The sequence below is a fragment of the Pelodiscus sinensis genome, chromosome 27 (genome assembly GCF_049634645.1).
Source record: "Pelodiscus sinensis isolate JC-2024 chromosome 27, ASM4963464v1, whole genome shotgun sequence".
NCBI lineage: Eukaryota > Metazoa > Chordata > Testudines > Trionychidae > Pelodiscus > Pelodiscus sinensis.
This window is the reverse complement of record NC_134737.1, coordinates 3,288,274-3,314,288: the sequence shown is the minus strand read 5'-3', so window position 1 is coordinate 3,314,288 and position 26,015 is coordinate 3,288,274. Positions and strand designations below refer to the sequence as shown.

The following is a 26,015-nucleotide window of genomic DNA, read 5'->3' as shown; positions in this document are numbered from 1 at the left end:
GATGGACCTTTGGTGGCCGTTCTTCTGTAATGCTACCTTCCTTGCCTACCCCAGGGTTCTTCGTGCCAAAGACAGCAGGGCAGAGTCAGCCACAGAGCGCCTGGAACAGCTCCTGGGGATGGCAGAGCCTCAAGGTGCAGCGACTGATAAAGGGAGGAACAGCCCCGGACCCCGGCGATAGTAGAATGCAGCCTGGCCCACAAGCAGATAACCAAACGACTAGCCTGGACTGAGCACCAGTGCTCTAAGCTTGTGCCCTTGCCTCCCCTACCATGTCACAAACTCAGCAGAGACAGGAACCTGTGTTAAGTGTTGCGGCTTTGAGTACATTTCCTGTTTCCAAAAAAAAAAAAAAACAACCATCATACCACGCAGCAGCAAAGAGAAGTCATTCAAACGAAGATGTCAGTTGCAATGCGTTAGCGCACAGTAACCCAGGGCTCACCCTTCTCCTTTCTGCCTTGGGACGTATCGGAGCACGGGGAGCACAACAGGGCCTCTGAACCTCTGGTGAATCCACTCAGGGCTGCGCTGGCTGAGCAGAGGTAAGAACCTTTAGATGTGTGGCTGGCAATGGATGTGCAGAAAACGCTGGCCCTGTGAAGGGAGGCAATTTGTGGCTTTTCCCCCTGGTTTCAGCCGGCATGATTGACACTGGAGATTGTAACATGAACCGGCAAGGTTTTTTTTTTTTTTTCCTTGAAGTTATGAGTGTTACAGCATGCAAGGGAGAGATAAAGGGCACGCTCGTTAATTAGAAAGAGTCCTTTTGGGTTGCCACCGAAGGAAATAAAACCCATAACTCATCAGCTTTCTGAGCGTGGGGCAAGTAATAGATCACACATTCCTTTGCCTTTCTTTCTTGCGCTAAAAGTTGGAAGGTACTTTCTGTATAAATCAAGCGTAAAAGCAAGTCCTGCTTCCTGGGATGAATACTGAACAGGCTCTGAAAGAATGCAGTCAGAGCAGGTGAGAAGGTAGCTGAGCTGCTTGTAAGAAGAGTCTAACCAACCCGGTCTTTTTGAGTACATAAGTCCTACACCCGGATGCATAGGTAGTAGCTCCCACATTCAACACTGGACTGGGTCATTTTTAAAATATATAGATAAAAACAGAGAAAAATCTCCTTTGCAGGGCCTAAAAAGTTTGGGGGCAAGTTGTCTGCAGGGGAAGGAGTTTCCTACTGTAGCAGAATTTGATTCAGTTTTGGAGGAGTTTCACCTCCGGCATGTTGGTATAGGCCCAATCACTATTCATTTCAATGTCTACGAAGCTGTTCACCAGCTTTACCCACACCCTCCTGCGGGAGGGGTGCTGCGGAGACTATGCGTGAAAGAGAAACCCCAGAATGAGGGCCACAATGAAACCAGTAAGAACATAAAACTGTGTAGAAACAGCATTTTAAGGATTGTATAACGTGAGTTCCCCAGTTCTGTTATTTCTCCAGCTGAAAGTTTGCAACGATAAACACCAAGTAGCAGGTTTTGATGAGATGCGGAGGGGGGAGGAGTGGGAAAATTACGTGAAAAAAAATGAGCTTTTTTCAAGGACAGGGAGCCGTTTGAGAGTCAACAGCATCTCCAAACAAATAATGAAAACAAACAAACCAAAGTGCAGGGCCATTCAGAAAGTGAGTCCTTTCCATTTTGTCTTGGAAGTCCTTGTTTCCCTGATTAGCTGGGGGAACGTTTACGGTGATGCGTTCATGGCCAGGTTCCATATATTTTTTCTACATAAAAGCATGATCCCTTTTCACGGTCATCAATAGCCAACTCATATCGGAAGGGACTTCCTAGTCTAATGGAAAAGACTTCAGTGAAATGTTTTGGCTGTGCCATCACAAGAAGAGTGCTTAGCTGTCCTGGTTCTTTAAATGTAGCTATAACTATGTTATGGGGCAGGTTATTATAAACGTCCCCCCAACTTTTCCTCCCCTTCCCCAAAATCTTGCAGACTTTTAATTTGACACCACTAAATGCCCTTCAAAGCCAGTGGCTTTCCAGTTATTTGGGACAAAGAAATGCTAGCGAAATGGCTTTAGGAGGAACAAAGTTAAACCTGTTTATTTTTTCAGAGACTAAATTTCCCTATTTTCTCATCACTTTAGTTGCCACTTTTTCTTTCGGACAGCCAGGCTCTCTGACTCAACAGTGGTGGGAGCATGACAGGTACCTAGACAGAGAGTGTCCAGACCTTTGAAAGCGCTTGAACAGGCTTTTGATCTCATCTAGCTACATCTCAATCTGTCTTTCAGCACTGAATGTGAGGGTGCAGGACGCTGTTATGCTTATGAAGACATTAAGGACTTTATCACAGGGTTGCTATAAAAACAATGTAATATACGTTGATGAGAATCTGAAAAATGTTTGCTATGAATGGATGTGGCTACCCACCCTTAGCTTCTTGGCCCAGTGGTGTGGGTACCAAGCCAGAGACTTTTGAAAATCTGGAGATGGGAATTTGCTTTTTTCAGTGGAGTCAGCAAGAGGAGAACTATACCCTGGGTTTCGATCACGTTAGCTGGTCAAAATAAAATGGATATGCCATCTCAGGGCTGCAGTGCAATTCCCCTCCCAACACCCAGAACTGTACACATCTCAGGGGCATTAGGACCCAGGGGTGCACTTTACTGTCTACCCCCTGCCAGTTAGGCATCCTTGGGAAAAAATTATAGGAAGAGACCAACCTGGGCTTCCTGCCATAGGGGTAGAAGCAAAATTGGCCAAAGCAGTGTTGGCTGTTGGATCCAGTTCTTCACCACCCTCGGACTCTTCACTTCAGCTTCTCTGCACACCTGCCTCTCGCCTTCCTCCTCCACCCTGCTCCCCTCGCCCGCCCTTTCCTGTTTAGCTGATCACCTCCTAATTCCTCCAGCGCTGCCATCACACTGTCCATTTCACTGGTGTGTTCTGCCTCTCCCCCAACTCTGGGTCTGTGCAGTGCTTAGCATAGCGAGTGCTGGTCCTTTCATAGACGCATAGAACACTAGAACTGGAAGGGACATTTAGAGGGTATCAAGTCCAGTCCCCTGCCCTCACGGCAGGACCAAGCACCATCTAGACCAGAGTTTCTCAACCTTTTTATAAAGTACCCCTTTGTCAAAAAAAAATTGTAAGTTTCCCCAGTACCAACAGTTTTCAGACACACAACATTTTCGTCTATCATTGCAACACTTTTGTTTAAACAACTTAATCGTAGCCGGGCGGGCGATGAAATTTTTAGGTGTAAAAAGTACAAAAATAATAAAGTGCAATAAAACTTAAAACAAAAATTCAGTTTTCTCCAAATTTCAATTGCGCTGACATACCCTCCCCTCTCCCCCAAGACTTCTCTTAAATACCCTAACGGTACTCGTACCCACTGGTTGAGAAACACTGATCTAGACCATCCCGGATAGATGTCTGTGGAACCTGCTCTTAAATGCCTCCAATGATGGAGATTCCACAACTCTCCTAGGCAACTTATTCCAGTGTTTAACCACCCTGACAGGAAGTTTTTCCTAATGTCCAACCTAAACCTCCCTTGTTGCAATTGAAGCCCATTGCTTCTTGTCCTATCAGAGGCCAAGGAAAACAATTTTTTCTCCCTCCTCCTTGTAACACCCTTTTAGGTACTTGAAAGCTGCTATCCTATCCCCTCTCAGTCTTCTCTTTTCCAGACTAAAGAAACCCAATACTTTCACTCTTCTTTCATAGCTCACGTTTTCTAGACCTTTAATCATTTTCCTTGCTCTTCTCTGGACCTTCTCCAATTTCTCCACAGCTTTCCTAAAATTTGGTGCCCAGTCGTGGACACAGTACTCCAGCTGAGGCCTAATCAGCGCAGAGCAGAGGAGAAGAATGACTTCTCGTGTCTTGCTCACAACGCTCCCATTAATGCATCCCACAATCATGTTTCCTTTTTTTTGACATAGGATCACACTGTTGACTTTTGGCACAGCACAATAAGCATGAGCCATATTAACTAAGAATCTCAAGAGATAGGAGAAGTTTGCATAAGAATTGTCCAAATACAGCAGGCAAAAAAAAAGAGAGCAAAGCGTACAGTTGGTCTGGAAGGCAACAAAGTGAAGTATTTCAGCTGACAGCCATTCCTGTCTGCTGGTGCATTCATCCAATCCCAAACTGCTCAGCAGAATGCCTTGCATCCTCACATGATCAGCCAAGCCACATTTCTGGAATGTGAATGAGGATTATCCCTCTGGATTAAGGAGCAGGGAAACTCTGTGCTAGCTAATAAGGGGTAAGAGGGAAAATGTGATGTTTTTAGGGGTCTTGTCAGTGTCTGTGTCATGTGGTGTTCTGTGTTCTCCCTTGATGGTGAAGAGGGAAAGACCCAAACACCATCCTTATGGCTGCAGCCTGGTAAAGTAAAGAGGGAAACTTGCAAGTGAGCAGAGACTTCTGTAGGAGGAAGCAGAGAGAAGGTATTATCATGCGTTCTGAACATGTTCACAGTGTCAGGAGGCTCATTCTTAGGGCAGGCCTCTGCTGCCGTCTACCTGCTTTGCTCGAGCTGTAAACCAAAGAGAAATGGAGGCAAACGCACCAGGCCGAGCAGTGCCACTCTGCTCTGCTTCTGGCTCTCCCCTCGTCTGAGCATGTTTCTACTGGGCGTACACATGAATGTATTTAATATTTACAGTCGACAGGGACAGGCGGCAGGGCCTGGAGACACGTAAGGACACGGTGTTACAGCCGGCTGAGTCTTTGTGAGGAAACAGAAAGGAACTGGAATGTACCATTTAAGTCAAACTCTTGCAGAAGGTGGGCGGTGAAGAATAGGAACTAAAAGAATCAGTCACTCTTCAGTGTTAGGGGGACCGTTCTCTTCAGATGGAGGGAGCTCTTAAAACAGGTGAGACAGAAATAACTAGATATTGCAACTCTTCTGTAGAAAAGGCAATGCAGTATGGTAACACAAGCTCCATGTCCCAGCTCTCTCTGAGCATGCATAGAAGGCAAACAGGGCTTAGAAATACATGCAGCTGCACGAAACATAAATGACAGAATAGCCAACTTCCTACAGCAACAGTCAGTTTTTGGAACAGACTGGAAGACTATAGGGACGTGGGAAAAGAACACAAGTTCATTCTTACAGAAATGCCAGGAGCCGTTATTCTTACTGTAGTCTTATAACTGGGAGCAGGAGGACAAAACCGAGCAAAAGAAAATGTAGACTAGCAGGAGGGATTTGATCGTGGCCAGATCTGATGCTGCAGAAAAAACCTCCTAAAGAAGGTGGTGGAAGCTTCATCTCATGGAGCATGATTGAAACGGAGTAGAGAACTGGGAAATTTACTGCAAGGAGCAATCCTGTATTAGCTCGTGTGTGGGAGGGTGGTGGGGGGGATAGGGAGATGGAGAAGATGGGGCAGAGTCTACATCTAGACTACAAGCCTCTTTCAAAAAAGAATCTTTCAAAAGAGAGTGTCTAGACTGCAACCACTTCTTTTAAAAAAGTGAGCCGCTTTTTCGAAAGAGAGCACCCAGGCAGTCTGGATGCTCTCTTTCGAAAAAGCCCTGGTTGCATTCAAGAACGCCTTTTTTTGGAAGAGTACTTTAGAAAAAAGGCATTCTTCCGCGTAAAATGAGGTTTACCGCGGTCGAAAAAACCACCAAGTTCTTTCGATTTAATTTTGAAAGAACGTGGTGGCAGTCTAGATGCCGGGGAAGATTTTTCGAAAAAAGGCCACTTTTTTCCAAAAAAACCTGTAGTCTAGACACCCTCCCCCCTGTGTTTAGCACAATGCCTGTGATTTCATGACACAACTCTGACAACGATGTCACCTGCACACACTGAATATGGGGACTATTCTTAGAATTGGTGTCGCTTCCTACATTTATTCAGCCTCCATCCTGATCATTGGCTCTCACTTGATCACTTCTCTCCCCCACCTTTGGTTTCGTCAGGAAGGAGCTTCACCAAAGTAGCCAGACCCTCACAGGTTGGTGTGTTGTGCGTGGAGCTGTGGACAGGATGATCAGTCAGACGGAGAAGTCCCCGCGCCGGTGCAGGCCCTTGAGCGAGAGTTACGAGGAGAAGTGCGAGCGCCGGCATGAGACTCGCGAGAGCTTGTGGAGGAGGAACAATGTCACCACATGCCGTCGCGTGGGGCAGTATCGGAGGAAGGAGGCGGAGGAGCAACCCCAGAGTCCTCGCCAGAAAGAGTTCCTGAAGAGAAGGAACTTAGCTACTGAAGAAGGCAAGAGACAAAGGAGGTTTCCTGCTGAGACACCGGCATCCCTGGGCCAAGAGCATGCAACAGGCATATCCAAAGAAGCATCCTCCTGGATGGATCTGAGGTCACCCATATCCCTCCAGGTAACAGCCACGGCTATGACACAGTCATACCTTTCACGGGTGGTTGGCTGTCTTCTACGGGCCTTATCCAATGTCCACTGGAATCAATGGGGAATCATCTGTTTTCCTACCTAAGTAAAGTTATCCAAGGGACTTTTAACTAAAATGCATAACCAAGGCAATAAAATAGAAGCACAGACATGCCCTGGGGCTTCTCTACATGACATGAGTGTGGAGGACAGATATTTACTTCATGCTGCCATCTACTTCTTATGGTCTCCAGGTTTAATTACAAGCCAGGCAGTGAGAATCTTGGGGCAGATTTTCATATGCTTGCAACCCATGTGCCGATAATTCAGGTTGAGTCTTTCTAGACTCTCACCCTAGCACCTGCAGGAGTCTCTGATGAGCAGAAGTCGATCTTGGAGAGACACCCAGATAGAACAGAATGAAGATTTAGGCCTATAGCTCGCCAGCTGCCAGCAGCAGTGTTAGCCAGGAAATAACTCAGAGCATCAAAAAGCTCTTTTCTTCCTCTCAGTGCGATTCATGAAGCAACTGCCCTCCCCCGCCCTGGCCTCCCAGAAGCACTTCCTTTCCCCACACACCTCGTCTTCCACTCAGTGTCACAGTCGGCCAGCCATGAGACGGTTCCCCACTTTACCTTGGTTCCCACATTACCCGATTCCAGTAGGAGTTGTAAGAGCTTACATGGATCCTTACACGGACTCCAGTGGGACTTGTAAGCGCTTCCACGGATCCTTACACGGATTCCAGTGGGAGTTGTAAGCGCTTGCACGGATCCTTACACGGACTCCAGTGAGAGTTGTAAGCGCTTGCATGGATTCCAGTGGGAGTTGTAAACTCTTGCACGGACCTTTACACCGATTCCAGTGGGAGCTGTAAGCACTTGCACAGATCCTTACATTGACTCCACTGGGAGTTGTAAGCTCTTGCACAGACCTTTATACCGATTCCAGTGGGAGTTGTAAGTGCTTGCACGGATCCTTACACGGACTCCAGTGGAAGTTGTAAGTGCTCAGCATCCTCTGAAAAATTAGGCCTTGCACCCAGTCCCCCTGTAAACCTCCATCTCCACTCATGTTATTCCTCAGGTCAGCCACACTATCTGCCGTGTTTTAAGTGACACCATGAGATTTGGCTCAGTGCTTTCCCTTTTTGCTGCTGATTTTTCATAGGCCAATATATAGATTGAACTCTGATTTCATTGCAGCTTCACAGCACCGCCGCATCCCATCACCAGCTCCTCCAGCACCGTCCCACTGATCCTCACCCACAGAACAACTTGCTCTCCTGTGGCATCTCATCAGAAAACATCCTCCCCAGATACATCTCCAGGAGCAGCCGAGGTACAAGAAGCTGGGCTAAAGGAGACCTAGGTTTTACAAAATAGGACTCAAGATGATTGGCATCCAGGCTGCTTTTTATTTAAACTGCCAAGGTCCAAAGGAAACGGATGCATTATTTTGGTCGGGATACCCAAAGCAGGCAGAGAAAGAGGGTCTCAACTGATAAAAAAATCCAATTTAACCTGCACCTCTGAAATCAATTGGGTGTTTTGCCTTTGAATTGTATGGGAGTGCAGGATCTGGAGAGCCCTGCGTGGATACACAATTTGCATCTGCAAAAATGAGCCGTGGCTATCTGCATCCACATCTGGGGATGTGAATTCCTGTGGCTACGAAGCAGGTATCCACAAATTTGCAGGGCTCTACATAAAAAAAAAATGTATTTCTGCAAAAATGAGGCATGGCTATCTGCATCTGTATCGGGTGATGTGCACACCTGCGGATATAAAGCAGATACCTGCAGATTTGCAGAGCATCAAGGATCAGACATGCCAAAAGAGCTTCTGTTACTAGAAGCCCTGTTCACGTGGTTAAGGGGGAGTGGAGGGGGGGCTCTGTAGCAGCCATATCAGACTTTTGCCCCTTTGCAAAGCACATGTGAGAAGATTCGTTAGGTGCTACTCTTTGTGCGGAGCCAATATTGTAGCGGTTTGCTAAACTTTTTTTCTTATGAACCAGTTGAAAAAAATTGTCAATGCCCATGATCCAACATTAATTTGACAAGAGTGGGGGCTCTGGCGGGGCTGAGAACTTTGGGGGGTATGAGGGGGCTCTGGCGTTGGGGAGGCAGGAGGGGCTTACCTTGAGCGGCTCCCGGTCGGGGTGCAGCAGAGGACCTACAACAGCTTCCTGCCTCTCCTGGCACCACAGACCATGCTGCCCCCAGAAGCAGCCGGCAGCAGGTTCCCAGGCAATGGGAGCGTGGAGCTAGAGCTCAGAGTAGGGGCAATGCACGGAGCCCTGTGCACTCTTCACATACACACCTAGGAGCCAGGCCTGCTGCGACTGCTTCTGGGGTGCAGCAAAGTGTGCAGTGACAGGACAGGCAGGGAGCTGCCTTAGCCCCCACTGCTCACCTGATCCCCCTGCAGTACCGAGACCCTGCGCCTGATATTCCACCACCGAGGCCTGGGTCACGACTCAGCACCTACCATAATGACTTCAGTGTCCCAGCCTGTGGCAAAATGGCATCGTGCCACAGAGGGAGCCATCGATCCATACAGATACAAAATGGCGGCTCTGAACTCCTGTGATGCTTAACAACATCACGGCACTTTTCTCAGACACTGGCCCGTTTGCCAGTCACTATGCCACATTTTATCTTAGGTAAATGGCCTAAATTCCACTTTGCCTCCTGCCCAAAATGGCTACGTTGTGTTGCTGTGTGCAGTTTACAGGGTCATGCATCACCCCAACAGCAGGCGCATTTCGGTGCAGGTTGAAATGATCCCCGTACAGAGCTGGCAGTGTACTTTATGAACCGTCACAACAAGCAGCGCAGCTGTGGATGTGGGATTTATACTAGGTATCGGCTGAGAGTTTAGATACTAGTACCCCACCCTCTCCATTTTCTCTTCACAGGCACTCAGACATTAACAGATTCCAGAGCAATAAAGAAAGACTCAAGTCAACAAACAGAGTAAAGTATTTTGTCATCTTTCCTCTTAGGAGCACGTTCTTCCTGCCTCTGCAGGGCTGGGGATTCACAGATACTATAAAGACATTTTGACGTACTCACAGGCAGGGTGCCGCACAAGTGCGAGGAATCATTATTATTGGCATTATTTGTTGTTCTACCAACTTGTCATAGGATTTCTCCCTTGCTTAGCAAGTGATTTCATTGTGCCCATTCTTGTGATCTTTTTCATACACCTGTACCATGTCCATCTTAAGAAAAATCTTTTTTTGTTTTCATTTTAGCTGTGGAATAGCAGTATTAGATAAGGTAAGCAAAACATCACACAGAAATGCCTATTAGAATCCTGTTGTCCTAAGACACATCAATATTGAAAGGGCCAAATTCTGCACTGCTTGGGTTTGAATAGTGTCATTGCAAGTAGATTTTGTTCCTGATTGGAATGTAGATGACCGAGACTGCTGGAAATTAATGAGAGGAAGATCTATAACAGTGCATTTAATGCAGTAGACCGACACAGTCTTGTTCCAGGGAAAGCACTAACCATATGAGAAAATATCTACTTTGGGGTTAGCCGGTAAATGACAGAACAGCTGTATTATTGCACAAGTCTAAGTACAGCAAAGGTCTGTGCAGTTTATTATCCTTGCCCAAAGAATGTGATAACTTAAGATTCCAATTTAATGCTTGTTAGAACTCATACTACTGATCACAGTTGCTTGCAAAATCTTTTCCTTTATGGACTTTTAAAAAATATAATCAAATAGAAGGTTTGCACAAGCTGAATCTGCATTTTACTGTACTTTTCTTTCACTTTTAGGAAATCATTCAACTTTCCAACTACCTCAGGGTAAGCCCCAAAATCATAAATTCAGTTCTAGAAATGGGTGGTGAGTGGGAGGAGGAAGCTTTGAAATGGTATTATGCACCTAGTTTTAAGGTGTTCAGGGGGGGAAAAAGAGCAGCTACTGAAGCCCAGGCTTTGTCTATACTATCTGGGAGGTCAAATTAAGATAGGCAACTCCAGATACATTAACTGCACAGCTGGAGTCAACGTGCCTTAACCGGACCTTCCGAGCTGTCCCCACAGCAGAAGGTCGATGGGAGCAAGCAATTTCCCTTACTCCTCACAAATCAAGGAGTACCAGCATTGACAGGGGCACCCTCTGTGTTCGATTTAGCGGGTCTTTACTAGACCTGCTAAATCAAACTCTGGAAGATTAACCGCTGCAGCGTTGATCTTCCTGGCAATGAAGACTTTGCCATAGAGAGGCGCAAAAATATCTGAGTCCTAAAGGGGAAAGACGCTAACCCGAGATGTCCAGGTGAACTAGGGTCACAGACACACATTCATAGCACCAATATTAGCCTGGCTTTCTCGTTTTTCCTACAGGAGGCGCTACAACGAGAGCTGCTGCTGAAGCAGAAGATGGTGATTTTACAGGAGCTTTTATCCACATTGCTGCAAGCCTCTGAAAAATCTTGGAAGGTACCAACTGCTGCTTATTTCTAGAGACTTTTAAGGTTATGCTAGGATCTGCCATATCTGGGTTCCATGCATATACAGAGGAGAACGCCATCAGGCCTTGCTCATTTCTGCCAGCTGAATTCCAACTCCGCTTCTGGGATGATTATTTTGGGATGATCCTTCTCTGCTAATGGAGAAGGGATAGCTCTGAAGTAGAGCTATGTCAGTCAGAGGACAGGACAGTGCTCAGAACTGTTTGGCATGTGAAAATCATTCCCCTCCCACTCCAATATTGTTTCTGTTTAGGGTCAACTGAAAAACAAAATTTCCGTTGTTGTGGAAGCTTTCTTTTTGTTTGAAGTTTTCATTCTCCTCCTCTCCCCCCGCCCCCTCCACATTTTCTTAGATGACAAATGTTGGGATGAACCATACATTTTCATGACGTTTGGACACATTTTTTTTTCAGAATTTTGGAGATTTGAAACTTCTCCCCCATTTTCTGTTACTCATGTTTGCCACCATTTTACAGCAGAAAAAAATCTGAGATGTCGGGGGAGGAGAAACATTTAAAAATCTTAATGTCCCCCATAAAAAGCAAAATACAGAAGTTTTCACTCTGAAACAAACTTTCATTTGTGGTAACAGAGGCAGCCAAAAAAATAATTAAAAAAAAAATCTAGCCAACTTGAATTTTTCCATACAATTTTTCATTTAGCCTGAGATATTGGGGGCAGGCATTAAAAATCTTAATAACCCTCCCATAAAAAGCAAAACATAAAAGTTTTCACTTTGAAACAAAATTTAAATTTGGGGGAATAGGAGTAGACAAAAAAAAAAAGATTTTATCCAACATGAATTTTTTCTTTTAGATTGAAAAGCCATTTTTCAATGGAGAAAACACTGCTTTTTGTTCAAGCAACCCCATGTTGTACCATTTTGTGCTGAGAAACCAAGGGGGAAAGGAGGGATTTTAACAAGGAGGTAGCCTCCATAAGCTCTGCAACAGCTTGTTTCTGTGTGTTCTCCTGCCAAACGATGCCAAGACTCCCCTAAATAAGATGCCAAGAACGAATGCAGAGCCAGACGGAGCAGGTTCCTCTGTTTAAACTACCTGTGTACGTGAGAGACTTTCATTCTGGTGAAGGTGCTAGACTTTCCCTCCTGGAGCCTCAACATCTCTGTTTATCCTGCCAGAACCGATATCGCGGACAGCAGCAGCGCAAGTGTCTCCCATGCAGCCTGTCTTAATTCCTTCTTGATGTACGTTGGAGGGAGCCTCTCCAAAGCAAAAGGCCGCCCCGTTGAGCCTGTCAGTCAGGAGGCAACCTAGTGCCAGCTGTGGTGACAGTTTATTTTAGATGGACACTCATTCACGCCGCATGGGCCAGCAGAACACTTAAAAACACTCTCAATGTTAAACATACCCGGACGCGTTCTGCTGAATTTTGGCCTCCACATGTAACCCACACACCTACTGGGTGTGGTGCACTGTCCCATCTACTTAGGGTTGCCAGGTGTCCGGTATTGGCCCAGACTGTCCGGTATTTGCGGCCTCTGTCCAATAAAAAAAACAGAAAATACCGGCTATGTAAAATGTTTTACAGACGGAAGGCCACTTAGGACATTCCCCCACGTCTGGAAGGGAGAAACATGGGGATTTAAAGGCACAGTGCCTCTTTCTTGTGTGGGTTTTTTTTCCCCCCTCAACAAGTGTGGTCCCCTGTTTTTTGCTCAACCAGTTTTTTCCCTACCATTTTTGGTATTTTTTTAAAGTATCTGACAACCCTACGTCTACTGGCACCGAGACCATTTACAGAGAAAATAATGAGTCTGCTGTACAGCCTTAGCTGACAGCCAGCTGGTTTTATGGCTCAGGCCGTAGAGGCTGACTCACTAAGCTCCCAAAGTCCCAGGTTTGATTTTGTCCACAGACAACCAGGGTCTCCCAGCATTACACACCGCCCCTCTTCCCCAACTCTAACTCCCATGGCTCACCAAACAGGCAACAATTTCTGATCACAGCTGACCCACAGTAGCTGTGTAACCAGCAGCCTGGAGGGGGCATTAAGCAACAGTTTGTGTAAAGTACAACCAGTTATGGACTCCGTCAGAAAGCAAATTTTAAAATAGAGATTTAAAAACAAGCTGCACCCCGAAATATTGCTGTTCAAAAAGTTAATTTTGAACGAGGCTAGGGGGAAAAAAAAAGATCTGAAATAGTTTTGTCAGAGTCAAGGAGCCAAATGATTGGGTGCAATGGAGGAAAAAAATGTGTTAAGATGTACTGCGGTTTGAGACTTCCTCCGTAAAATGCTTCTGACAAATATAATACGAGCAGGAAAAAACACGCTGACACACAAGCTGGCAGGAAGTAGCCATGAAACCTCAGATTAGAAACAGGTGGGTGCACTTTGCTTCTTAATGTCTTTGCTATAGAAAATAGATTTCTCTGCTCCCTCTTCTTTTAACCTTTTGTGAGATGATCAAAAATAATTTGTTGCTGGTATTGCATCTAATAGAGTAGATGAAAGTTAGGAATTGGTCCTCTGGAAATAGTTTATCACGGTCCAGGAGGAAACTGCCCAGAGAGTCTTCTACTGCAAGACCATGGCCGGCAAATGAAATTGCCAGAGACTTTCAGGGATCCTCTCTAAAGCAAATTAAGTGATGGTTGCTGCATGTCCATAACTAGCTGAGACATCAAACCAGCACTTTAGAACCAATAGCACCTATAACAGATAGTCTGAAGACAAAAGAAAAATGTGATCATACTCTACAACAATGATTGGGTCACAAGTATGCTGAGAATCCCTATGACATATTACTTAATATTTCTAGGTGCATCTAGAGCAATATACTGAACGTGTTCATCAGTACAATTGGAATTTGTTCAACAGTTAGACCAAGGGGCTACATATCAAAACTATAAAGATCAATTTCTTCTGGCTTTTAGTCTCAGCTCTACCACTAATCTCCAGCAAACATCTTAACCCATTTGTGCCTCTCCGTTTCCTTGTGTGCAAGAAGCAGATAAAAACAGGGCGGTTGTAAAGCTTAATCACTGTTTGCAAAGTACTTTCAGACCTTCAGAAGTAGGGTTAATTTTCATATTGTTACAGTAATCAGTAACGACTTTTTAGACCTGCCTTTTAAAGTGTAAAAACACCACCTGAATATATATTTTCTGATCCCCCAAAATGCTATCTGAGCTTGGGGAGTTTGGGACATTTTCTGGGTTGTTTCCACCACCCCCTGCTGCCACTTTCAGGACTTGCTTTTCTCCATTTGAATTGGCCTGGGCATGAAGTCCGAGCAAAGAGAATGCAAAGCTTAAAATTGCTTCGGTAAACCAGGAATTTAAAATGACAGGTTATGAAAAAGCAAAGAGGGAGGGAACATTAGGTGCAATCTACCAATCACGAAGCTAGCCAGGACACCATCAAAAACACATTGCAATTTGCTGATGGCTGAACAGAGATGTGGGGGTGGCGGGTGTTGGTTCCAAGTATTTTGGAGTGGCCACTGACTTTGGATGCCCCAATTTTGGGGATCCCAACCTGAGGATCCAGAGTGCCAAGCATCCATAGCGTGTATCGATGCTACCAAGAACTAAAATTATCCAGGCTCTGAAAATCAAACCCCGGGGTGGCACGAGGATCAAAGCATCCAAAAATCAGTGCCCACTTTCACAACCACCGGGCCTCCAGCTGACTTTGAGCTCCCTTCTATGCCTCCGTCAGGCTGTTGGAGTTCTGTGACAAGGGGGAGCTGCCATGTTAAGAGAACTCAGACGTGAGGAACAACCCTAATGTAACCATGAGACTGGAAAGCTGAGAGGGGCATGGTGGTGTCTCCTTAGCAACCCCTCTGGACGGGTAAACACAAGCTGAGCCTGGTCAACAGTTTTAAGTTTCGCCAGCGTAGCTATACTATAGAATCCTAGAATACTACAACTGGAAGGGACCTTGGGAGAGTCCAGTCCCCTGCCCTCATGGCCAGATCAAGAACTAAATCATCCCTGGCAGGTGTCTGTCTAACCTGCTCTGAAATATCTCCAGTGATGGAGATTCCGCAACCCCCCTAGGCAACTTATTCCAGCGTTTAACCACCCTGACAGAAAGTTTTTCCTAATGTCCAACCTAAACCTCCCTGGCTGCAATTTAAGCCCATTGCTTCTTGTCCTTGTTTCAGAATAATTTTTCTCCCTCCTCCTTACAACAGCCTGTTAGGTACTTGAAAACTGCTCTCATGTCCCCTCTCGGTCTTCTCTCTTCCAGACTAAACAAGCCCAATTCTTTCAGTCTTCCCTTGTTGCTCGTGTTCTCTCAACCTTTAATTATTCTTAGTTGCTCTTCTCTGGACCTTCTCCAATTTGTCCACATCCTTCTTGAAATGCAGCACCCAGAACAGAACACCATACTGGAGCTGAGGCCTAATCTGTGCTCCAGAGATGGGATATTTTTGCGCACCTGTAACTACCACAGCTGTACTGGCAAATGCCCAATGTAGACAGATACAGTTAATCATGGCCAAAGAGCCCTTTTATAGCGTAGAACTTGTCTGTCTCCCATATGGCCCTCCATGTGCATTTACACCTAGAGTGGGTGAAAAACACTCCCACTCCGTCTTGGCAGTGTTTTACACCCCTTTGGCACAGGCTTAAAAAAGCTGCCAGTAAAATCTGGCTTAAATTGCACCCTCGCCTTCTTTTTTGTGTTTCAATGGGCCTCAAAGTTGTTATATGAACTGATGTCTGGAATCATTGGGCTTTACACTTGCCCGAACATCTGTGTGTTGACACAGAACCAAGGAATCATAGAATCTGAGAACATCAGAGATGGCAGAAGATAGTCCAGGCGAGCCTTTTGCTAGAAGCTTTATCTGGATTTGCATACAGCCTGCACTTCACACCCCGCTGCAAAACCTGACCCACACTGGGGAAAATACATGATGACTCTGTTTCCCTGTTCCTCTTACCACCCCTCCATGAAGCTCATTGTAATGCAAACCCAGTCTGTTTCCTATGGAAGCCAATGAGCCAAGGTGCGGGCTCCAGCTAGGGCCGTAAGCCAAAATGTTGTCGCAAGTGAGAATTATGAAGCAGAAAATGAGCCTGTGGGAAGGAGGACTGTTCAGCAGTTCTGTTCTCAGTACAGATTCATCCAGAGTAACAACAAGACTTTTCTGGGAGATCCTGCATTCCTCTAACTAATAAAGCTGGTTAGGAAAAAATGGGGGGATGGAGGAGGAATTCCAAGTGTTTCTCTCTTTTTTTAAACCCCTTTTTCACTGCTTTGGGTTTCTAATTTTTTCCCACTTATTTTGCAAATTCTGAAAACTAATTTAAATTTTAAACTTGGAAAATAACATAACCAGCCCTGAATATGACACCAAGAGCAGAAGAAAAATCAGAAACACGAGTGAGCCAAATGACAATGGATTCACTGAGACCCCTGCACAGGTTGTTGTATAATTCAGTATTCCCAACCTTGCTTCAATTGCTTCTTCCAGGGTCAACTGAATGAAGACAAACTGAAGGGGAAACTGAGGGCCCTTGAAAATCAGCTTCACGCTTGCACCCAGGTAACTTACACAACTTTTTTTTTAAAGCGAAGAGAATATATAGAAAGAAAAGAACTTTGCGTGCACATAAAAGCACAGAACAATGTAATTACCTCAGGTCTGATGTTCCAGAAGGTTCTTATTAAATAGAGTCAAACAATCGTTATGTTGTTTGCTGCAGCTTTTTGTTTTTACACATGTACAGGCTGAACTTCTCTAATTCAGAACTCTCTCATCCAGAAACATCCGTCGTCCAGAATGATTTGAGGTAGCCAGATGTCCACTTTCCATGGGTGTGGCCAGGCTTCCCGTGGTCCCCTAAAGTTTGTTTTCAGCCACCTGTCCTGGCTCCCAGTGTTCTGTGCTCTGATTTCGCTCTAAGTTACCCCTAAACGTCTTTTTACAGCCCAGCAAGCAGTGGAAGTGTTGGTAATGCTGCTGCTAGACAATACTGACCTCCCATGGTCCAGAAAATTCTCTCGTTTGGAACCAGTTAGGACCTAAGGGTGCCAGACTAGAGAGGTTCGATCTGTACACACTAATGCTCCGATCCAGTGAGATCTCTGAGACTAGGGAGTAGACCATCCACAGTAGTGATGTTTGAGACATTTAAAATTGAATCAGGACAAAGCTGTGGAAAAGAAGCGAGAACAATTCTGAACTGGACCCTGGTGGATTTGTTCAAATTTCTAAGCTTTCATGAGAACGGCCGTACTGGGTCAGACCAAAGGTCCCTCTAGCCCAGTAGCCTGTCTGCCGACAGTACCAATGCCAGGTGTGCCCAGAGGGAATAAATAGAACTGGAAATCATCAAGGCATCCCTCCCCTGTCACCCATTTCCAACCTCTGAGAAACAGAGGCTAGGGACACCATTCCTACCCATTCTGGCTACTAAGAATTGATGAACCTAACCTCCATGAATCTATGTAGCATTTTTTTGAAACCTGTTGAAGTTCTGCCCTTCACCACATTCTCTGAAAAAGAGTTCCACAGGTTGACTGGACTGCACATTGTATAAAGAAATACTGCCTTTTGCTTGTTTTAAACCTTATGTCTCACCAGCGGGTTAAGAGCCCATTGATAATTCAGGTCACTTGTCCCTTTAAAGAATTACTCAAAGGATAGCCTGAAGAAGATCCTGTTAGAGATGGAGGACCAAAAGCAGACTTATGAGCAGAAAGCAAAAGAGTCTCTGCAGAAAATGTTGGAAGAGAAACTCCAAGCAGAACAGCAGTTACAGAATACTCAGGTGAGGAACCAATCCCACAACACATGCCCTAGCTACATTTTCTGAAAAATGCAATTACACCACCAGTTCAATCGTGCTGGATCCAAGGCTGCTCCCGGTGAAACCACTGGTCACAACCCTTGGCTTAAGTGACAAGAGGATTTCTTTTCCATCTTCAACAATTGTGCAAAGTGATATATTGTAACAACTGAACAAAGACGGAAGCAGTTCTCCTCCTCCCCAGCCCCCGCCCTACACTTATCAGAACATGGCCTCGTAAGTGCATGTGGGTGTGTGGGGATGTTATCTAAGCTGTCTTGGTCAAAGAATCATTGATTAAATATTGTGGGGGGAAGGAGAAATGCTACTGCTTTGAACAGCTGCATAGTTGGTAACATCAGAGCTCTGGGTGAGTGCCCTTTGGGGGGCCTTTTTGGAACCAAAATCCTACAAAATTACATCAGCAGCAGCATGGATGGTGGGTGAAAGCCCAACTGGAGAAGGCAAGTCCTAGCCCTGCCCCTTCCATCAGAGGCCCTACCCCTCCCACCACCACCCCCTGTGGAGTAGCGTATCTTGATTCAACCTTCCCTTTTAGCATTAGCCTGGCCTATAAAAATCACCCCGTGCAGCAGCGTTGTATGTAGCTCAGTCCTGAACTAACCTCGCTGAGTCCTGGATGGTGTTTTGTTGTTCAGAGGACCCTGGTAGTCAAGGAAGATGACTGTGCTCTCTGGAAAGAACACTATGACACATTACAAGCAGAGTGGAGTGAGACCGTGATGAAGCACGCTCAACTGGAGAACAAGCTGCATGCTTTGCAGAACAAACTGCAAGTAAGTTCCTGCTCTACTGTATGGTTGCCTTGTTGCCTCTGCTGGTCTGGGCAGGCTATCAAAGACCACGGATGCATGACCGTCCAGGGGTTAATTCTAACACAACTTCACCATCCATGTCCTTTCTAAATCACAGTTGTTAGGGGACCATTAGATTTTCCCCAGGCTGGAACTTGGTCTAAAACATGGATAAACTCATTAAATCTCTATATAGTATCATCTGCTCCACATGACCTTCACCCTCACGTCCGGACTATCTAGTTCAGGTACCTGGATTCCCCTTGAAAGTCAGTGGTGCAGAGTCATTGTCTCTTTCTGCCCCGCTTGGTTGCGTAGCCTTTCTGCGCACTGTTAAATATTCCACTTCCGAAGAGGCAATATTGCAACTGGAGGCCAAACAGGTCCCCTCCTGGTGGAAGCAATTGCATACACAAAGACGCGCTTTTAGGGGTGCAAAGCTTCCACAGGCCAGAGTCGCAGGGCACTTTGAAAATGAGGCCTTGGTTGAACAAAGCTGGGTTGTTATTTACTAGCCAGGACCACATTTTCAGAAGCGTTGAGCATTCAGCTCACTTGGATTTCTGACAAGCAGGCCCCGCCGGGTGCCTCTGTTGAATTGCGAAGTATAACTTCTCTCCCGACCCATGCCCTGAAGCTGAGGTTCTTTCCTGCATGCAGTGGGCCGACACCCAGAACGAGCAGCTTCACCAGGCCCTGCACAACTTGGAGAATGAGCGTGAAGATCTCCATTTGAGAATCGAGGCTCTACAAGAAGACAACAAGCTCAAAATGGAGCACACTAGGGCAATGCAAGGTACTGGCTTTGAAAAGAGACGAGCAGGATCAGTAATAGCAAAGGTCTTTCCTTGACAGGTTACCTGCAGGACATTCTCTCTTTTTTAAAATCCCAGTTGTTAAAGCCCAGCATAAAAATCCTTTCTTTAAGCATCTTGAACATCTCCACTTGGAAGCAGATTCTGGTTTCCAGTTGGGAGAACAGATTAAGTATTATCCCATATTTCTCCAACTAGTGACACTGAATTATAAGGAAGTCAGGTGACTTTCCCACAAGGAGAGATCGTCTGGGAGCCAAGAAGTCTGGGTTGATTCCTGAGCTCTATGACAGACTCTAGTTTAGGGAGAGTCACTGCAGCTCTCTGCCTCAGTTTCCCTACCTATGAAATGGGGATATCACTAACCTACTTCATGGGATTGTTGGCAAGTTCTTTAACACTCAAGCTGCCTGGGCATTATGAGGCCCTAAATAAATGCTAATCATATTGGCAACCAGCAGCTCAGACAGACACTGAAATCCAGTTATTACTCATGTGGCTATTTTAAGTGTAACAAATAAAATTAATGACCAATAAACTAGCGGCAGTCCCATCTATGTAATCAACTAATGTCTTACAAAGCAGCATATAAACTAAAACCAAAACCGACAGCCTTATTAACAGAGTGTGAAGAACTGCAGAAAAGCTGCCAGCACTGGTTAAATTGCATTTATTTGTGAAATCCCTGGAGTCTTAAGGAAAAACCATTAGCTCGTTAAGGCTCTCAACACCTTTCTTTCCATTGTACAGAAGTTGTACAGATTTGGAGAAAAGTAAACCTGCAGCATTGCCTCAGATTTCCTTGGATTTTTTTTTTTAAATCATCCCTGACTACTAATCAGCAATTTGTCAATTTCAGGTCAATTGCAAAATGAACAAATGCAAAAGATGGCGCTGGAGGCCACGATCACTCATTTACACAGTAAGTAGCACTGCACAGACACCAGTGGCAGTGTTTGGTTTATTAGTTATACACGAGCCGGTTTACCCATCACCCATAGATGCCGTGATTGGCTCTAACGGTGACCAGGTTATCAGACCGTTTCAGCTGATTGATGCTGCAAACAAAAAATCCCGTGACCTGGAGGGAGGGCAAAAAAATATATCCCTCCCCCTCCTGACACTGCAGCCTGATCATCTAGGCACATCACCAGCCCTTGATCAGTAGCAGCACACAACCTCATTTTGCAGTGCGTCTTTGATGCAGACTTTATCCCAGATTGTCTGACATCTAAATATTAGCAGAGCGAGAAAAAGTACAAGAGAAGAGGGCAAAGGAGATTGTTTTCGCCTGATATGGGGAAAGAGATGGAGATACAGTGGAGGGCAAAAGAAAAGCCATTTCTGGCAACAGGCGATTCAGAGGAGACGGCTCTCACTGAAATACAACCTGGCTTCTGCAATCAGGATATTGGGACTGGACAGAAGGGGAAAAGGAAGAGGAGAGACAGACACAGACAGGCTTTGAGGCTGGAGCAAAACCAGTTAAAACACAAGGGCCCTGCATTTTCCAGAGTGATCAGTAAGTGACAGCCTTTTTGGGTACACAGCCTGAGATGCCTTAAAGGGGGTTGATTTTCAGACAGTACTTGGCACCTGCCTAAGAACATAACAGCAGCCATACTGAGTTAGACCAAAGGTCCATCTACTGAGCATCTCCCAACAGCGGCCAATGCCAGGTGTCCCAGAGGGAATGAACAGAACAGGGTACCATTGAGTGATCCCATCCCATCATCTGTTCCCAGTTTCTGATGAACGGCAGCTAGAGACACCATTCCTGCCCATCCTGGCTAATAGCCATCAATGGACCTAACCTCCATGAACTTAGCTAGTTCTTTTTTGAATCCTTGTCCTTCACAACAGCCCCAGGCAGAGAGTTCCACAGGTTGGCTGTGCTGCATGAAGAAATACTTCCTTCTGTTGGTTTTAAACCTGCTACCTATTAATTTCATTTGGTAACCCCTAGCTCTTGTGTTATCAGAAGGAGTAAATAAATTCACTCTCTCATAACCAGTCATGATTTTATAGACCTTTATCACATTTCCCCCGCATCATAGTCATCTCTTTTCTAAGTCATCTCTTTATTATAGTTTCAACCAATTTGTCTGGTACTTATTGGCCAGAATAGAGGAGCCAGTGAAGCTGCTGACAGGTTCCATTGCACTTCTCTGTACACTGAGAAGGAAGCCACGCTCGAGTCAATATTAAATAATCATAAGCAAATAAGATTTCGCCTAAGTAAACCTGTCCAGACTTCACAGCATCTGTGTGGGTATTTCTTACAATAGCAATGTCAGCAACAGAAGACGTAATTCTTCTGCTATAGGGTATAACTGTACAATCCCTGGGCTTTTAACAGAGTACTCTGCATGTAACCCGTGGCAGAGTTTTCCAAAAAATTATATGAATGAAGTGAGTCAAGCCCAGCACACAGTAGAACCAGTTTACAGTGAACTAAAAACAAACAAGGAGGGCTCAGATTAAAGGGACAGATTAAAAGAGTATGAGGAAATGCTCCAAATGAAACTGATTTGTGCACATAGTTTGGGTGACCATCATGGCTTATTCTATTTGCAGACCTGTTGCAGAACCAGTCCAAAGAGCAGAAGGCTCAGGAAGAAGTGGTAGGAAGAAAAGGTCAGCAAACTTTGTAAATCAGACTCTAGCTACCCCATGTGCTCCTAATCTCCCACGAAAAGGTTAAACAGTAACTTTGAGTGAAAACCACTTATCGGTTTAGTGTAAAGGAATTGTACTGTTCATAACAGCTTGCTGTGTATTCCTGACTGATACCAAATTTAGCCTCAGTCTATTCAAATACATGTATCTGTGATGGCAATGCCTTAAACAATAAATTGATTTGATGTCAACACTCCTTAGAGGCCATGTACTTGATGTGCTCTATCACTTATGGACACAGAGAAAAACTTCATCAAAGTTTGAGGAGTTTTGACTTCTCCCTTCTCTCCTCCCCAAAGGTAGCTTACTTTGCCATGCTACGATCAAACACTTAATGATTGTTATAAATATAAGTATTCTGAGTTCACACCCACAATGGAGCAGTAAGAATGTGAAACCATGTCCCATGTTCATTTCCAGTTGCTTTGCAATCTGAATACGCGTGTAAATGTACTGAATTAAAGATAACCAACTTGTAGAACTAGGAAGGTGCAGACCAAAAGCCGGGAGGCATTTCTCATTGGAAGTCTGGCTGTTTTTTAGATCAGGTTTTAACTATGCAGATCCAACCCCCCTGCCCAATCAGAGACAAACAAGGTGCTTTGTTAAATCACCCTGAGGATGAGGGAGAGGAAAATCTGAAGGACCAGATACAAAGGAGGACAGCCCAGCTGATTGCCAAGGAAAAGGAGGTGAGGAGGTGATACAAGCTGTTAATGAGATTCAGTGTTCTCAGAAGGAGATTAATCACTGCTTTGAAAGGCTTTCCAGGCAGAAATAAAAAGAGGGAGGTGGTGATTTTTAGGAGTAACCAGGCCAATAGCATTTATCTGTGCGTGGAGACTCAGTCACTGCATTTTGATTCTGACCTCAGCTACCCCCACCTTCCTCGAAGTAGTTCCAGGTGAAATAATAGTCATGCCGTGACCCCCACAAGCAAGTCCTTTGCACAGACCCCCTTCAAGTCACAACATAGTTCATACCCCAAAGAAAGCCCTCCCCCACAGAAGCAGAAAGGTATGTCAGCCTGGCATGCAAAGTTGAATAGCCTGTGCCCAGAGAAGCTATCAAAATAACTCATTGCATGGGTACTATCTTCCCAGAGACTTTCCTCTCCTCCCCAAGCTAGCTCCTTTGAAACTTAGCTCCTGTACCAGAGAAGTGAGTGACAGAAACAGAGCTGACATCCACCAAAGGCAATCAGCCAAGTCAAAATGCCCGTAGGCATATTTCAATGCACACACAGGTGTGGGAGGCAAGAGCAGAGCTGGACAACAAACACCCACTCCCACAAAGCACAATGCAGCCGGGCAGGGCACAGACATGGGGGCAGACGGGTGTTTAAGGAGCAGAGAAAGCAAAGGGGGCCTGTAGGCATCCGAGTGGGGGGGCAGGTAGAATCCTCAGGTGTTTCCCAGGGACAAGCATGTGTCAGCAAAGCCCCTGAGGGGAGCACACCCCTGTCCCCCCACCGTACACAGCAGTTTCCATCTCAGTGGGCTTCCCCTGACCACAGAGCTGCTATCACAGTCTGTCCTCTGCAATCAGAAGCCCTGGCATCTGCTGGAAGGGCAATTACCCCTTCGCCCCCCTCCCCAAACACGCCTGCACATGGTCAGATAATTACAGGGAGGGCTCTGGGGAATTCAACTGCTGTGCTTTCATCTCTTTCTCCTCCCTTATGTTCTCCTCAGCCCCACACCCTTCAGGGGAGCTGTTTGGGTGGGGAGGGAGAGCTGTAGGGTTTCATTTCTCTTTTGGCTTATATATAGTACCTAGGCTGAGGCCCTAAGGGCCTTGAATTTATAAAACAGGATTTTAGCCTTCTCTGTGGTAGATAGGCAGGGTTACCGTCAGGGCTCAGCATGTCTCCCTGAACCCACACTGTGGCAACAAGCACCAGACATTGCTAATTGGGTCTAACTCAGCTACCCCCACAGGGAGGGAGGTGGCCACATCCCATCAAGAAAGAGAGGAGAGGAAGCCCTTGCTTTGCAAAGAGTTTTTTCCAGGTGCCATTGCACACCATGGTGTGCCCCAACACAGCGTTGTGTTGCACCTCCCCTAGACCACTCCTCACACGCTGCAGCCTGGAAACAATCCCCACAGACACCCAATCCACTGGGCATTGCCACCCACACAGCAGCACCAAGAGATCTCCACTGGGCACACCTACCACTGCCAGAACCTTGGGGTTTGGGGAGTCACTGAGAGCACAATTCCCCCCCACACAGAAAGGCAAAATGTAACAACTACTTACCTGCTGGCAGAAAAGGAGAGGTGTCCAGCAGCAGCCTGTTCCAAAACAGCCCTCTGAGGCCTGCAGCTGCTTGACTCTGCCTAATTTAAAGGGTCACGCCCAGAAAAGCATGCTGGGAAACAAACTGGGAAACAAAAAATTTCTGGGCAATCATGCAATGGGGAAAGCTAATAATGAGGAAATTGGGGGGAAGGAAGGGCTGCTTCGATGTGATGCGTTTCCCTCCCCTTTCTTACTCAGTCCTACTGACTTGGCTCCTGCCTTCCACATTGGTGAAGCTCTGCATGAACACGGGGGGGGCGTTCCCCTGCTGCTGCCGGAGACACTAGGGCTTTGTCTACACTGGCATTTCTTGCGGAAGAACGGCTGTCCACACTGCACGAGCGTTCTTCCAGAAGTAAATTTACAGTCTAGTGTTGTAAAACAGGGCTTCTTCCGGAAGAGTTATTCCTCTCCCCACAAGGAATACGCCCTCTTGCACAAGAGCTCTTGCACAAGAGGGCAGTGCAGACAGGCAACATGAATTTCTTGCACAAGAAGCCCCTATGGTTAAAATGGCCTTCAGAGCTTTCTTGCGGAAGAGAGCGTCTACACTGCCATGGATGCTCTTGCGCAAAAGCACATGCCAGTGTAGACGCTCTCTTCTGGAAGAGTTTTTGCACAAGAACTCTTCCGCAAAAGAGTTCATGCGCAAGAAGCTGCCAGTGTAGACTTAGCCCAGGAGGGGGTTGAGTATGTGTTGGTTGAGGGGGAACGCTCATTTTCCCTTCCCCCGTGACTCACGTACTGCTGAATGGTGCCAGGCTAAGACCCCAGGAGAGGAAATACACAGGCAGCACATGCTTCCCCAGGCACCGCTTAACACCAAACTGCAGTGCTGCCCAGGATGTCACACTGCGGGAGGTGGAAGGGAAACCCGTCCTCCACCACACGGGCCCGGCTCCACTGCAAACGTCATGGAGCCCTGCCCAGTTCTTGGTGCCCAGGGGCTGTTCCCTAACACTTGTCTGCTTTTGTTTCCAGTGCGCAGAGCTCCACTCTGAGCTGGAGGCCCTGAGTGACGAGTACCGCTCCTGCATGACCAAGTTACGGCAGTGCCGGGACGAGCTCAAGCTGTTCCAGAGCAAGCAGTCAAATGTAGGAGTTCACCTTTACTCTGCCCACTGTTCCCTGCCACACAGATTAGGAGTCATTGGGCACGTGTGCAGACTCCAAGTGTGAGCCAGTTGTGCCTCAGTTTTGTTCTACTCAGGCTCTTCTGCTGTATGCACCCGTGTAGTGCCTGCGCCCTGGCCAGTTGTGTATTAAGCACCATGGCTCCGCATCCCTCCCCTTGGTTCCCTCCTCTCCCCAGGCGCAGGTCCATGGGAGTGTCTAGTTTCAGTAGGATTTTTTGGGGGGGGTGAAGGATGGGGGTTGTTTGTCTTTCATTTAAATACAGATTGCTTTGTAGTTATATTGGAGAAAGCCAAGTCAAGGACATGTCAGAGCAGGCAGTAAGGTTTGTGATGGCACCAGGACAGTGGGGGAGAAACAGCGCCCGTGTTAGAGGGTGAATTTAAAAGTCCCTTTGTGTTTGCACCGATTCACTAAACACGTCTAATTTTCCCTTTCAGAGACAATGTGGCCCCTGGGTCCCTCTCCTCATGGTGGTGGTAGCAGCAGCCGCAGCCGCTTTCTTAGCTAATTTTGTACCCTGAGAATCCATTTCAACTACCTCATCTCGGCAACTGACTCAGCTTCATTCATTGTCACGGGGTGGGGTGTTTCGGGGGCATTTGAGCTGGTCTCACTCCTCCAGGACTTCGCACTGGTCCAATAAATGCCATGAGATCGTGCT

At 46.2% G+C, this 26,015-nt stretch overlaps 2 protein-coding genes across 7 annotated transcripts in view; one reads left to right on the top strand and one right to left on the bottom strand.

Moving 5' to 3' along the window:
- Positions 1-24,193, bottom strand: part of LAMB3 (laminin subunit beta 3) — a 132,997-nt gene extending 108,804 nt beyond the window's left edge. For all 3 annotated transcript variants that reach the window (XM_075910038.1, XM_075910039.1, XM_075910040.1), the window contains exon 1: positions 24,176-24,193. The gene's annotated coding sequence lies outside the window, so the exon portion shown is untranslated. The remainder of the gene's footprint in view (positions 1-24,175) is intronic.
- On the top strand, positions 219-26,012 carry TRAF3IP3 (TRAF3 interacting protein 3). Of its 4 annotated transcripts, none has more exons than XR_012897828.1 (16): positions 231-545; positions 5,913-6,324; positions 7,538-7,673; positions 9,255-9,312; positions 9,594-9,618; positions 10,130-10,159; positions 10,703-10,798; positions 16,289-16,360; positions 17,448-17,588; positions 18,266-18,403; positions 19,082-19,217; positions 20,096-20,158; positions 20,644-20,758; positions 21,814-21,873; positions 22,459-22,607; positions 25,199-25,312. XR_012897828.1 is itself a non-coding variant. In XM_006118763.3 (16 exons), the coding sequence occupies exons 2-16, from the start codon at positions 5,980-5,982 to the stop codon at positions 25,873-25,875; spliced, it is 1,647 nt and encodes a 548-aa protein (XP_006118825.2). In that variant the 5' UTR covers positions 242-545; positions 5,913-5,979; the 3' UTR covers positions 25,876-26,012. The 4 variants fall into 4 exon arrangements, 3 of the variants coding, with proteins under 3 accessions (XP_075766158.1, XP_075766157.1, XP_006118825.2); XM_006118763.3 differs by lacking the exon at positions 20,644-20,758 and adding an exon at positions 25,792-26,012 and having other exon boundaries at positions 242-545; XM_075910042.1 differs by lacking the exon at positions 25,199-25,312 and having other exon boundaries at positions 229-545; positions 22,459-25,192.
- The last annotated feature ends 3 nt before the right edge of the window (positions 26,013-26,015 follow it).